At 35.4% G+C, this 15351-nt stretch overlaps 1 protein-coding gene across 1 annotated transcript in view; it reads left to right on the top strand.

Moving 5' to 3' along the window:
- The first annotated feature begins 1061 nt into the window (after positions 1-1061).
- LOC144447206 (chromatin-remodeling ATPase INO80-like) overlaps positions 1062-15351 on the top strand; it is a 57622-nt gene continuing 43332 nt past the window's right edge. The window contains exons 1-11 of the mRNA XM_078137112.1: positions 1062-1219; positions 5133-5351; positions 8722-8834; positions 9472-9539; positions 10270-10407; positions 10660-10774; positions 11509-11561; positions 12126-12290; positions 13078-13335; positions 13754-13949; positions 14554-14700. Of these exons, the coding sequence (XP_077993238.1) occupies positions 5197-5351; positions 8722-8834; positions 9472-9539; positions 10270-10407; positions 10660-10774; positions 11509-11561; positions 12126-12290; positions 13078-13335; positions 13754-13949; positions 14554-14700 (1408 nt within the window). The 5' untranslated portion in view covers positions 1062-1219; positions 5133-5196. The remainder of the gene's footprint in view (positions 1220-5132; positions 5352-8721; positions 8835-9471; positions 9540-10269; positions 10408-10659; positions 10775-11508; positions 11562-12125; positions 12291-13077; positions 13336-13753; positions 13950-14553; positions 14701-15351) is intronic.

Below are 15351 nucleotides of genomic sequence, written 5' to 3' on the forward strand. Positions count from 1 at the left end.
GAGAGAGAGAGAGAGAGAGAGAGAGAGAGAGAGAGAGAGAGAGAGAGAGAGAGGGGGGAGGGGGAGCCTTAAAGTTAAATAGCGTGGGTCCCGGAGTTCGGAGACTTGTAGTGGAAGTCTAAAAGGGTACGAATGATTTGAAAAGTTACAAATAAGTATGACGTAGGGGAAAAGAGTTATCAAAACATTTTCAAATTAGATATAGGTCTACGAAATTCATACATTGTACATAACGGGAAAGGAATCACGAAGGTGGGGAATTTAAAGAACTTAGGGCTGGAGAGTATGAGAAGGGTTACAGTAGCCTTAGGGTTAGGAATGCCATATGGCTATATGGATGACTACTGAGTATATATTTTTTTGCGGTAAAAGAACTTTACCGTGATTTTCTACTTTCAAAAAACAAACGTATGAAATATAATACACCAAGTTCGCGTTTCTAACTCAATAAATTGCTAATAAGTGTGTAAAAAGTTTGTTATTCTATGTAGAATAATAAACATATGCATTTTTACACCTTTTAGATTTTTTACAATTTGTAAAAAACGGTCTTGGTCATTTGTTGATCTTTGTTGTTTCTTCGAGTAGAAAAACTTAGTCATAGTAGAAGTGTTGTTTAACTGTAAAAGTCCAAAATAGACACCCAGTGTTCATCCATATGGCCACTTAAATTATAGCCTACACGGGGGTGGCAAGGAAAAAGACTATGTCATTCAGTAGCTGTGTTTTACACGTAGCAAAAGATCACAAACAGAACACCATAAACTTATTACTTCAGCAGATTCAAATTTGAGTGACAAAAAAAAATCACCCCATCTTTACACTTTTGCCATTTCATATTAATTCGTTCACCAAAAAACTCCAGTTGAGACCGACTTCGATGATGACATGAATTGTATCTATATGCGCACGCAGTACAAGTATCTGTGACGTTGCACCAGTGATGCTCAGTGACATGAGTGATGCCAGTAGCTGAAGTCTGAATCATAACATGCATAAAGATGTTGTCGGATACGTTCGGATTAATTCGGGTCGAGCCGAGTGGTTGCAATGGCGGACGACCCCCCACGAAGTAGGAGGAAAGTCATGCGATGTGGCTATGTAGAACCCGGCCATTACAAGCGAAAAATACAACGCACTACGCCATCTTGGTGCTGTGTTTCTTGGCAGTTCACAGCTCGTTTTCATCCGATTTTGTGGTGGAATTTTCCCGACTGAGGTAAGTTTATCGGCCTTCTCGACCCCCTCCATGTCGTGATCGCAAGTAATGGTGGCTTCTTGGCATGAAAATGTCGGCGATGGTGTCGCGGCTTGCATCGTTTCTAGCGTGGACTTTAGGTCAGGCATTTAGTGGGTGGCATTCAACAATCGTACTCTCCTTGTTTTTCGAGATATCGCGCATACTCGCTTGTGTGGATGTGGTGTTGATGTAGAACTTCAACATCACAACAACGGGTGTACTGCTAATACTGCTCCAGTCTCAAAGTTTCACTCAACAAGAAAGTTTCCGAGGTAGAGCGCGAAAGTTTAAAGTTAACCAAGTGATATGCATTGTACAGCATGCATCATGCATAGGAACGCGTGCGATGTGTAGGTTTTTGATGTAAAACAGTCCACCCATTTTCACTGGCGGATTGAAAAACATGTATTCTTGCTAAGATTTTAGCCATATTTTGTTGTTTATATACTTCGGAAGAATTCCGATATTTAGTCGTGACCTTATATAATAAAGTTATAAAAGGTTATACCCCAACCCATGTGTTAAGTGTGATCGTAATCAATATGTAGGTGATGTTTGCTACAGTTGGTTAGACATATTGAAGATACTGGGTCCCCACATGTCTGAAATTGCGAGGCTGGGTCAGCGACCATTCGTCTTTTAGCAGTATTTATAACCCCTCACCGCATAACATTGCCAAAATAAGTGGACAGTTATGTTCGGATGAGTGATTATAATGCACAATGGTATTTATCATGTATAACTGTATGCGTTTGGGTATTCTTTGTTTGTTTTTTAAATAATAATGTCATTTTTACACCCAAAAACATGTTTACTAGATTTTCTTTAATAAAGATAAACCCCCCAAAATATCAAAATATGGAATATGTTTTCTAATATGGTCCGGTGTTGATTTTTATTATTAATACAGTATCTAATTATTTTGTAACTACGTGTATTAATTATTGTAGTTAAAATCCAGAAATTGAAACTATGAGCAAAATTTGTAAAATTTATCAAATCTTTCGTCATATACTATTAGTATGGTGATTCAGCTATTTATCAAAATGAAAATTGAAAAGGGTGTGTGTGTACGTGTTTGTGAATGTGCATGCAATGCAGGGGTACAGGGGTCATGTACACAGTGAGTGTGCCCTCTTGCAAGATCTCAAGCCAATTTGACACACCACAGACACTTTGTGCACTCACCAGATTTGGTGTTCCCCAATCTCTCTGTGTGTGGTGACCTAATAAGAAAACCTAGTTTTTATTATCTTGACCAACAACAATAAATGTCTTTGATTTGAGACACACTGGTCATAACTCATATACATGTCTGTAGGATAACAGCCATGACATGCAGGTACCAATATTTAGAGTCTGGTTCTCTAAAGCTATGGCTTAATTGTCAAATTTTCAAAATATTATTGATGAGAGAGAAGGAGTGGGGGTGGGGGGTGGGGGGGTCATTTTGTTCAATGTAACAGGTTTCCCAAAGAATGTTTCCAAAGATTCTAAACCTGGTAACACCAACCCTCTATAGTTGCTGGTTGCTAACCAAGATTAGTCTTGTTGGTCTTTAGATAGTATGATATTTTGCAGTAAATGAGTGAAATAAAGATTGGAATTTTAGAAAAACTTAGTCTAGCTGCTAGACGTTCGGGCTTTCTTTGGATACTATAAGCAAACGAAGTTCGCAGTGAGGGTTTGCCCGAACAGTCTAGCAAATGTCATTTTCAGACCGGACATTCCATTTAGATTATGTTAAGCGGTGGGTTGGGCCATGTATGCATATATATACTTTAATATATTCAACCTCTGCATGCAGGTGTTGACAAACACATTTATCTCATTACTATGTCTTATCGTTTATGGTAATTGTGTTTGATGAGTGTGTAGATGTTGTCATTCACACATTTTAGTTAACGCATTAGTGGTTATTTTTACAAGCCCCTCCTTAAGATGAATATGCATGAAAAATTAGCTATTGTCCTCTGTTTGTGCTTGTCGCTAATACAGTTCTCTGATTGGCAGTTATTTATATCCTGATGACATTTGCTAGAGCTTGGATGTTCCATCCTCGATAGCGATGTTCGGTCGTGTGTCGTATTCTATCGGAAGAACATCCGAGGTCTAGCAAATAGACTAAGGAAAACTGTGCTTATATAGAAACTATATATGGGCTAATAGCTATTGGCAAGGTTGTTGCTAAATTTGTTAAAATTTAAATTAAACATGTACTAATTTGGCAGAAAATTATGAAAATATAATGACATTAGTAATAGACAAATTGTGATAATATACAACCAGCAAACCATAGATTATGTGATGTTGTTAAGTGACTGTTCAAATTTAATATTACCACCTGTCCTTTGCGTAATTGTATATGAAACTACCCCTGGTATTGTTATCCGAAATATATTTTGTTTTAACAGTATGGTACATACTACTATGGACTGCAATAGCACTGATTTTATTTCATACATGTTGTATATCAATAATGGCAAAATAAATCAGAATGATGCTCTTCTGACAAATAATATCTTAGCAATTATTTTCTCTAAGAAATGTGTGGTGAATGTGACTTTCCAAATTAATACATGCAAATGCTTGCTGAGCAGCATGTCTGAGGCATTTTTGTCAAACATCTGTCAGTCTGTAGTCTGCAAAGGTATGAATTGAACTATTTATGCATGTGTATGTGTTGGTGAGTATATGTACATATATAAATGTATGTATGTGTGTATGTATGTATGTATGTATGTATGTATGTATGTATGTGTGTGTATGTATGTATGTATGTATGTATGTATGTATGTATGTGTGTGTGTGTGTATGTATGTATGTATGTATGTATGTATGTATGTATGTATGTATGTATGTACATGTATGTATGTATGTATGTATGTGTGTGTATGTATGTATGTATGTATGTATATATGTATGTATGTATGTATGTATGTATGTATGTACGTACGTACGTACGTACGTACGTACATATGTATCATGTATGTATGTACTACGTAGCTGTATGTATGTATGTATGTATGTATGTATGTATGTATGTATGTGTGTATGTGTGTGTGTATGTATGTATACATGTATGTGATTGTGTGTGTGTGTGTGTGTGTGTGTGTGTGTGTGTGTGTGTGTGTGTGTGTGGTCTTTCCATGATGTGTATAAAGTTAGTCTCAGATTGAGAATCAGATTCAGATTCATATTGGAGGACAATATGAGGCCAGTCTCATACTGCATCTCAGATTCATCCTCATAGTCTCATATATACGGAAATCACGATGACACCCAGAAAAAAACAGTCAAACAAGAAATAATATTGTTGAGGCTAGAGGAAAATGTTCCCCTTCATACCCACTCAACAGGAGAGCTAGAGGACATATAACTTATAAGCTTATACACTGTATGGGAAAAATTACCTGAAAATTATATATAATTTATAAAAAATTGTCATCGAGACATTGTAGTAGGTCAAAGTTCAGCTGATGTCTGTTTGTTGGTAGGTACTAATGTCCAATGAATGATGTATCTCTATAACATCCATGACCATTTAGAAGGGTTTTATTCTTCTTTAACAGTTTATGTTGGGTTGGAAGTGACAACATTTCCTGTAGTCTCAGCGGTATTATTTCGTGCGTGGCTGCTTTTGCCTGGTGTCATCGTGATTTTCTGTATGTGAGACTGTATGAGGCTGAATCTGAAACTCCAATATGAATCTGATTCTCAATCTGAGACTAACTTTATACACGTCATATCTTTCCATGTATTGTACAGTACGATAATCACTAAATTACAAGCAATGGCATTGACACATGAATTGAATGACACAGATTTATATAAAGAAATCCAGTGTTTTTAATTCTTGATGTACTGAAAATAAGCTTGATTTGCCTTTCAGGTTCTTTCCTCGCTACACAAATGTAGCTACAAAGAAATCTTGATATTGTGCCCATAAGTTCACCATGGAAACAAATACCATGGCAACAGATGTGACCCTGGCAGGTCCAACAAGTGGAGTACCTTTGGCAAATCCAGTACATCTGCAGCGGCTAGAACGAGCTGTCAGATTGGATGACTTCATTAAATATGCAGATAAAATCTTTGCAGAAGAGATAAGGTAAGACTTTAAGCTGACAAAACAACCAGATATTAGGTATAAGTATATATATACACTTGAAAATAAATGTAAATTTTGGGAATAATTTCCAATTTATTTTTATTCTAGAAATTGAAATTTTTATTCATCATGCGTGCATATATATTACTACATGTTGTGTGGTGGCTTACTTTTAAATAATTGAAGGATGCATGGTTCTACCATTTTTATTTCAATCATATGGAAATGTAATTTTATAGATATTAATATTTCCCCCAATATTTCCTCATCTAAATTGATTTTCAGAATCATGTTAATCCAAAGTATCAAGGAAATCTGAACCATGTGTATTTCAAAAAGATTATTCAATACTCAATGTTTTTGTTATGGATCAGGAACTCTAATAATAGGAGGGTGATCAAATTCTGGTAAATAGTGCATTTAGATTTGCATGTATAATACGTGTATCTTGCTACATGTACAGTACCATGGTTTTAGTGGAAACCCTGGTAAAATATCAAGAGGACTCAGGTAGACTCTGTGGTACCTTCTTACCACCCACAGTAAAAAAACACTGATGTTGATCACATTCAAAACAACACATGTGACAGCGATTGCACATAATATACAACAGACGACATTTGTTTATTAAAAAATAAGAAAGGAGTCATTTTCTGCTGTCACATGTGACAGTGGAGAATTGGAAATTTTCCCTGAAATAAAATCTTTTTTGCTTCTCTTCATGATTGAGATAATTTTCAAAATTTAGTATTGAGAGTGACAAGTTGTGCAAGTTTCAGGTTTTTTCTTTGTGTACCATTTACCATATCAATTTATGTAGAAATTTTGTGTGACTTGTCTTCTCATATGCTTCTCAGAGAATTCTAAATTTTGTCCCTTTTTACTACCACAATATATTGTTGATCTTTCATTGGATTTCACAATGGTGTTTTACCCCTACATGAAGTAGCTTTCATGAAATTAAGAAAAAAGAACAAATTGTAAGTAAGTAGGGTGTACCCTTGATTGGTCAATTAGTGAGATGTCAATAATGATTGATGGCTCAGTACCTGTGGGGTCAGATGGAGTACTCACTGTGATTGGTTAGTTTGTAAGAAGCCAATGATGATTGACATCTCAATGCAGTGTGGCTGTATCATTAGTGCATGGGTTAGAAGTTTGAAGGCTTCCCATTATTGGTCAGTTCAAGGGGTCAAGAATGATTGACAGCTGAGTACATACAGCTTGTAAAGGATTGATTGGTGAACTGATTGATAGTACAAACAAAAGTAGGTTGTGATCCTACACATGTAACTTCTCCTGTCAGAAACCCTGAGATGAAATTGTTGATATGAAGTATGAAAGAATCAAAACTATAAACCAGAGTAGGGTTGTCTCTATATCAGCAGTTTTGATGTTTCATCCACTTTCATATGCATAACTTGTATTTCATCCACTCAGCTCTTCAAGTCACTACAACTGCATACTATACAATTCACCTTCACAGACATATATATATATGAACAGACATGTTTAACTGTAAATCAGAACTGTAACAGTCCAAAGGTCCTACCGAGTGATTTCATTCAAGATAAAAGACATTTCAAAAACAGAGAGCTATAATATTTTCAGATATATGATACATTCAACAGGGTGACAAGTTATGTACCAGTGTAGGAAACAGTTTCACAAGCACCCAGATGTTTTCTCCCAGCAGTGTTTGTTAATAGTTTGACATGTGGGTAAAAGGTCATGAACTCTAAAGTGACAGCCGATAACTTTAGCCCAGATTGCAATGGTTTACAGTATTATCCTAACCTTTTCAATGTTTGTCTGCCCCAGCAGTAATTCACTTTGTTGATAAAAATAAATAGACTATGATTTAGGTATTCTTATCTCCCCGGGTAATTTTCTTACTGTGTACTGTACTTAGGTCAGATGACCAAGTGTTAATTTTAATGAAAGGACAATAAAAGAATTGAATTTGAAAATTTTTGTATAATAAAAATATTTACAGAGTGACAAAACATGAAAACATGTTTAGTTAGGGATTACAATCTATAATACTGTTACAATCATTCAACCACTGAAAGAATCCTTGCATTGGGGTTAGCTTGATTTAACCAGCATTGTGAAGGGTTTACTGATATAGTCTATACACAAGAGATTTGCTGATGTGGACTTTGCTTCAGAAATAAATTCTTTGAATTTTGTTCATACTTTGTAAACCCCACCCTATTCCTAGTTGGTATCAGTAAAAAAAATCTGGGGGTCACGTGGCAAATTTTTGTAATAGAGGTCAAAATGATACCAAAATTTAGTGATTTTAAGAATCCAATATGGCCGCCGAACACTGATAACAACATGGAAAAAATAAATGATTGACGATTTCCTAGAAAACAAGATGGTGAAGTCCAATTTTTTTAAATGATTACAAAAGGACCAGGAACAAGCTTTCATATGGCGAAGTTTGGAAAGAATTGAAGAACTTTGATTTCCTGGGAAATTTGTCCCTGAAGTGCATCATACCTAATATGTTTTACACACTGAATAGATTCACCAGCAATGGGGTTCTTAGCCAAAATATCAATATACTGTACATTGTACAAACGGTAATTGTCAAAACATTTACCATTGTGATGTATAGGTACACATTTATATCGGTATATACAGTACTGATAATTGTCACATCAGTACCTAAATATGTCAAATCAGGTTCAAATTTTTGCCAAGGACTTCAACTATTAAGAACCAAATAACAGTTGTGAGGCTTGAACTAACATTAACTTGCAGATTCTAAACTGGCCACTCTAACTGTTTGGCCGTAATGACTCCAGTAATGATACTGTTAATGTTAGGGTTACATTTCCCTAGTTCTGGTTTGTACCAACTGATGTCATCAGTACATGTATAAGCAGGCCACTATGTCATAATTTGATGACACTAATGTATGTATGTGTAATGTACTGAATAAATGTACTGAAGGTACCTGATTGTATCTTGTTGTAGATAATTATCTCGCTTGATGATTAAGATTCAATTACTACACTCATTTCCTGAGTGCCAGTTTTGTCGCTACTGACTGATTCCATCAATTGGTAGGGGGAGTACAGGTTGTAGACAGATGCAACTGAGGTATCTGTCATATGTATGTTGTGGACAATTCTAGGTACCTGTAAAAGCAGTTCAACTCATACTCGGGGTTGAAATAGAGTGAGAAGGCTGACTTATTCTCTTACATGTGCATGTGTAGTACAAAAAGTCTTTGAATCAACCTAGAAAAATGAATGATTGTTATTTTTAGGTGGTGAAATTACATTTCAAATAACGAGAATTATCAGTGTCAATAATAGTCAATAATTTATTAATATATTCTATACATATATTGCAGTGATAGTGATGACGATACAGATGCAGACACTGGAATGTATTCCAATGTACAAGATCCTATAGCTAGTAAGATGGGAATCAAGGAAATCAATGGAATTGTCACAACAAAACCTGGTAAGGGTCAAACGTGTGTTGACCTCTTTATAAGCTTACAACAAACACAGCTGTAGAGTATACATGTGTAGACATGAAAACTTTCGCTATAGAATTATTTTCACTTTTAATTTGCTGGAAAGCAAAAACATAAAAATAGATATTGGCTAAAATGTCTTGTTGTATATAAACACTGTACACCACAAGGCTGAGAGATTTGTAAGCATTAGTCTTCGGAAACTATTTGAAATTGAAGACTTTTAAATGGCAAATTTGTCCAGTGGCAAAAAGATTTAGGTTTACAATATATAGGACAGCACCGGTACAATATATATTCTCCAATTACGATATACAGTTGCACAAAACATGAAGAGCAGACAATTTTGTGCAACTAGCATACAATGTAAGTTTTAACGGGGAAACCCATTCAAGTGTTTACACCCATGTATTTAGAGATAAGCTTTCTGTTCTGAAAGTAACCTTTGACCTTTACCATCAATCATGTCAATGCATTTTTGACAGCAGATTACTGTACGAGAAATCTGGATTTTTTTTCAAAAGGGAATGTAAATATTTTATGTTTTGAATTAAACTAATGATGTAAATACTTATCATTCATTTATATTAATATGAGTTGTATTTTGTTTTAATTTCAAAGAGAGAAAAATGGACAAAAAGAAACTGTACAACCTGTCACGTGTTAAAAAGAACAGAAAATGGCTGAAGGTAAGGAATTGAAAAGATAACATTAGGAAATAGTCCAAGAGTGAAATGCTTCCATCTTTTGTACCGAAACAAAAAGGTTTTAACCAGAATTTATAGATATGCATTGCAATCTGTAATATTGTTTATTCTAGCACAACTGAACTGAGGTATAAACTTGAGGGACGATCGCACAGTGTCACACAAGCTCAATAAACGAACCTCTTTCGTTTAGGGGAGAAGGGGTCTGGTGTCAATGCGGATGCTTAACTTCATTTTTGTACTTCTAACCAAATTGCGAAAACTTTCACACCTTCAATGATAACAGGTTCTGTGTTTACTACTGAGATGATGATAAGTTGATTAAAATATATTTCTATAAATGTGATATACAGTGCTGGGTTTCCGGTAGTATTTTAAGGTGTTTACCATCATATTTTTACACTGCATCGATTGTAGTAGTGTGACCGCAACAAATTTTAACATTTGCATCATATATAAACATGTCAATGTGGCACTTGTGAACGTTCATTTGGGGTGGGGGGGGGTGGGGGTGGGGGGGTGTCCTAAATGAGCGAAGTTCGTTTATTGAGATTGTGTGACATTATGCGATCGTCCCTTAGAAATTAACATATGTATGTATATTAGTGCAGGGGAAGTTATTTCTGCAGCAAAAACAAACTTGTGTATGAATTCAGCTAAAATAAATCCAGCGTAGAAATAAATTGTAAAATTCTTCCATGTTCTTTTCCAGAATATTCTACTAAGTGATACATCAGATAGTGAAGATGATGATGATGATAAACCCCTCAGTAAAGAAGAACTCCATGATATGTTGAAACTTCACAAATACCAAAGAGTCTGTCGAGCTGAATTTTATGATGACAAAGAGGTGAGTGCTTTTCCTGTGTAGTAGTAAATTTGCTGAAAACCAACTATGAATGAAAATGTTGTACACCTTGCAAGTCTGAAGCCAATGTACATGTACATATACAAGCCTAGATACATTTTCTTCTAAAATACACATATCAGTAGCGGTTCAGACTAATTTCATATCTCCTTCTGCCAAATTGTTGAAACTGATAGGTTCTCTACTTGTCTTGTGCAGTAAACACTTCCCATTTTTTTTATCTGTCTATGACAGCTTCAGAGTTACATGTACTATAGCAGTGGACTTTTATCAAATTATGACAAATTTCCTGAACACCAGAGATCTGTTCTCGGTCCTAAAAAGAAGAAAGATGATAAGAAAATAAAAGGTATGGCATTTCTTCTATTTCTGTTTAAAATCTATAGGCATTGCAAATACAAGAATATATATCATATGTACATAGCATAGATAGACAGTAGTTGATACCAGTGCTATCAGAAACTATCATTTGGATTCTGTGTCTAGCGTCTCATACTACATGTACTTTTCATTTTTTTTTTCTTCACATTTTCATTGTTAAAGGTGCACAAGAGCAATGCTGTTTTTTATCGTAGCTACATTTCTTTATCAGTAGCGACCCAGAAAATGTATTTTTTTTCACCTTCATCACATGACCACTCTTAACGTAAAGACTTTTGAAATTGGCAAATTTGACTGTGAAGAGGCCTGCAGTACACTGGGGGGCAAGGCATTGTGGGAAATAAACAAAAAAGTTTATAGGAGTGTCAGATATCTTGAAACTATTCCCATACAAGACTGAGGTCAGCTGTGAGGACGAAGAAGTGCCCTACATTGATTATTTCTCAAAATGCCTCTCCCCTGGCATAAAGTAATGCAGCTGAGATCAAATCAACCACATCCTTTCAAATGGAAATTCACTCACGGAGTCAAAAAATTTTCTGGAAGTGAACCCCCCCAATTTTTTTTGACTCTGTGGGTAGAAATTTTCATGTGATACTGTGAACCAGAGCCCATGAATATTCATTCTTAAACATTATCTTTGTTCCCCTTTGTTAAATGACAGTTGTTTCAGTGACCATTTTGTTTCTTGTGTCATTTTAGCCAAGTTGAAAAGACTGAAGAAAAAGAAGTTGGCAGCAAATGGAACCCAGCAGGTAAAGTTTTTGAGAATCCACCAAAATATACAATCCATCAAAAAGTTCCCTAGCACAGTTTGTTGCGAGATATCTCCAATTAGACATCCCCATATTGCAAAAAAAAATACTTGAAACAGAAAAAAAAAACATACCGTTGTGTGAGGATCCCCAGACTCACATTAAAGTGACTTTGACAATGGCTGCTGTGCACAATGATTTTACTGAACAGTGAGAGGCAGAAAGAGAGAAGTTCAAATAAAAATCCTTTTGGATTACACATGATGCTTGAAAAAAAAACCCATGAAACTTTCAAATTTTAGTGTCAAACTCTTGTTTGTAGATATCGTAAAACACATGCACACCGGAAGGTGTGCAGCTCACGACCTTTGAACTGTAATTTGGCTTTTTATAAGTTGGACTAGTATATGTTATTGTGTAGACAATTGGAACAAGCATACATTAATTACTTTTTGATACAATGTATTGATAATCAGTTTTAAAATATTTGTCCATTGCTCTCTGTTATTTGCAACATGATGACTGAGAGACAGATAATGATGTAATTTTTTTCCCCACCTGTAGTTGGCTAAACATCGACCACAGCATAGTCAAATCCCTATGGATCAAAGAGCTATTGCAGCATTATTCCGTGAATCTGCAACAAAGAAGAAACACTTGACAGCAAAAGAAGCTGACATCAAGAGGAAGAAGATATGGATAGCTATCGGAAAGAAGGACATCCCTAAAGTATGTATTGTTGTGGATCAGGTTTACTTAGATGTTCAGTGTGTCAACCAATGATTTGGTTGAATCAGTTGATCAGTGTGTCTGTCAATGATTTGATTGAATCAGTTGATCATTGTGTCAGTCAATGATTTGATTGAATCAGTTGATCAGTGAGTCTGTCAATGATTTGATTGAATCAGTTGATCAGTGAGTCTGTCAATGATTTGATTGAATCAGTTGATCATTGTGTCAATCAATGATTTCATTGAATCAGTTGATCAGTGTGTCTCAATGATTTGATTGAATCTGTTGATCATTGTGTCTGTCAATGATTTCATTGAATCAGTTGATCATTGAGTCACTCATTGATTTGATTGAATCAGTAATTCAGTGTGTCAATCAATGATTTGATTGAATCAGTTGATCATTGTGTCATTTAATGATTTGATTGGATCAGTCGATCAGTGTACCAATCAATGGTTTGATTGAATCAGTTGATCAGTGTGTCAACCAATGATTTGGTTGAATCAGTTGATCAGTGTGTCAATCAATGATTTGGTTGAATCAGTTGATCAGTGTGTCAGTCAGTGATTTGGTTTATAAATCAGTTGATCAGTGTGCAATCAATATCTGGCTAAATCAGTTGATCAGTCTGTCAATGATCTAGTTGAATCAGTTGATCAGTGTTTCAGTCAATGCTATAATTAAATCAGTTGAACTGACCTGTGAATCAATGAATAAATAGTTTTGAATCAATATCCTAAGTTAGTACAAAGTGCTGATATCAAAAAACGTTTTACATTTTTAGGCACACAAGCAGAGATCATCAGTTCACAACAACATGCTAAGCAATGCCAAGAAGCTTGCCCAGCTGTGTCAGAAAGAACAGCGCAGAACCGCAATGCAGTCACAAAGAGTATGCAAAGAAACACCACAGAGGGCCAGGAGACTGACCAGGGAAATGATGGTGTATTGGAAACGATATGAGAAGGTAGAGAAGGAACACAGAAAACGGGCTGAGAAAGAGGCTATGGAGCAGAGGAGATTGGACGAAGAAATGAGAGAGGTATAAAAACTTACAATTCATATTTTCAAGTGTTAAGATTTAAAATTGGTGACCGTATACTTTATGTAACTTGATGTTGACCTTATGCATTCAAAATAGAGATACAGTATTGGTGCAAGTATTTTCAGTTTGGATGCTTATGAAAATTGCACATGTTATCATATTATTTTTTTACACAGTTCCGTTTACCGTACGCAATGCATTTTGGGGGCCATGGTGAAAAATTATTTGAAATATGCATATATTTGTTAATGCCTAGATTATAGATAGAGTAGGAATAGAACCGAGTGGTTGATTACATATTAGTTTAGTACTAGTATCTGAAATTGACATCAAATTAGCCATCCCTGTGAAATGAATCAGATTTTAGTGGATTTCTTCTATTAAGCAGATGTGTTTTGATATTTTATTTTTCCAGGCGAAGAGACAGCAACGCAAACTTAACTTCCTGATTACACAAACAGAACTTTATGCTCATTTCATGAGTCGCAAACTGACTGGGGAAGGTGAAAAAGAAAAGAACAACATCTTGGAGAATCTTGATGAGAATACAACCAAGAGAACATTTGCAGTAGAGGGGGGTACAGTAATTGATGTGGAAGGAGATGACTATGGTAAGTCAATGAAATACAACCAAGAGAACATTTGCAGTAGAGGGGGGTATAGTAATTGATGTGGAAGGTGATGACTTTGGTAAGTCAATGTAATACAACCAAGAGAACATTTGCAGGGGGGGGGGGGGAGGGGTTTACAGTAATTGTTGTTTTCTGAAACATTGTTATTTTGTAACCTATGACTCTAACAGTGAGTGGGTAGACTCCATTCAATTGAGCACACTGGATCGATTACACTGGCGTTATCATACCACAGCGGGATCCAACCAAGGGCCAGCTGACAATGTTAATGTGTTTCAAATGTGACCTCTCCCAATAGATGACACAAAGCCTGCCACAGCTATTCTCAAATTGTATTTCAAACAGTCTACTTCATTTAAGAGTGTGTTGTTTTTCTTAGTTTTAGTACATTACACAGAAATACAAACCTACAGATTTTGTTAACTGCCATGTTTGATTGCTCGCTACTGATCAAAAAAATCAGTGTTGTTTGTTGAGTATCCCCGTAAGGATGCACACACACCGTCCCAAACACAAGTATCCTATATCCCAGCCAGCTACTCCTGCTGTTGTTATATTGTTGATTTTAAACATTGACTTGCAGATTGTGAATATATGAAGCAACAAGCATTATACAATGCCCAAAGTGCCTACACTATGCATGAATCCAAGAGTAAAACATTTGATAGAGATGTCAATATAGCACACAATAGACCAAGACTGTCTTCCACCACAGAATCTCAAGGAGCCTGTAAGTTTACATATTTGTGATTTTATCATTCATGGTTTTGGGTTGTGGATATGTAATAATAATACATTTGTACATGTAATAATAATAATAATTTGTTTTATCTAGTGTCATTTTCCACATCAAATGTGATTGAAGACGCTTATTAAAATGTATATGAAAAATAGTCAAAAGCTGTAATAAAACATGTAAAATAAAAAACAAAAACAAAAACAAACTATGACTATGTATGGGGGAGGGTTCTCCTGCAAAGCTATGGTACTGTATGTAACTTTTATTAGATCTCTCCCCAACCCCTGTTGCTAGGGTTCCAAAACTTTAGCAAAACACCTCAGAGTTGTGTTTTATTTCAATTTTTCAGAAGGTTGATCCGTTTACTTCTCAGGGTTCCCCTAAAAGTTGAAACATTTTAGGCATCATCTAAAAAGTTTTAGCCACTTTTAGTGAACATCAGCATTTCTCTTGGCTTTTAAAATGAAGAATTATAGTGATGTAGAAAAATTTTGTTCTGTGATAAAAATGAAGAGATAGAACGAAAATGTATTTGACCACAGAAAGTGAAATTTCTTGTATCCATCTGCTTGAATTTGTTTTGTAATCAGTTTGTTTATGAGTCTATCCAAATATGAAACTTGGAACTCATCATATTTGGTG

This window comes from Glandiceps talaboti, chromosome 2 (genome assembly GCF_964340395.1).
Source record: "Glandiceps talaboti chromosome 2, keGlaTala1.1, whole genome shotgun sequence".
In the NCBI taxonomy this organism is placed as follows: domain Eukaryota; kingdom Metazoa; phylum Hemichordata; class Enteropneusta; family Spengelidae; genus Glandiceps; species Glandiceps talaboti.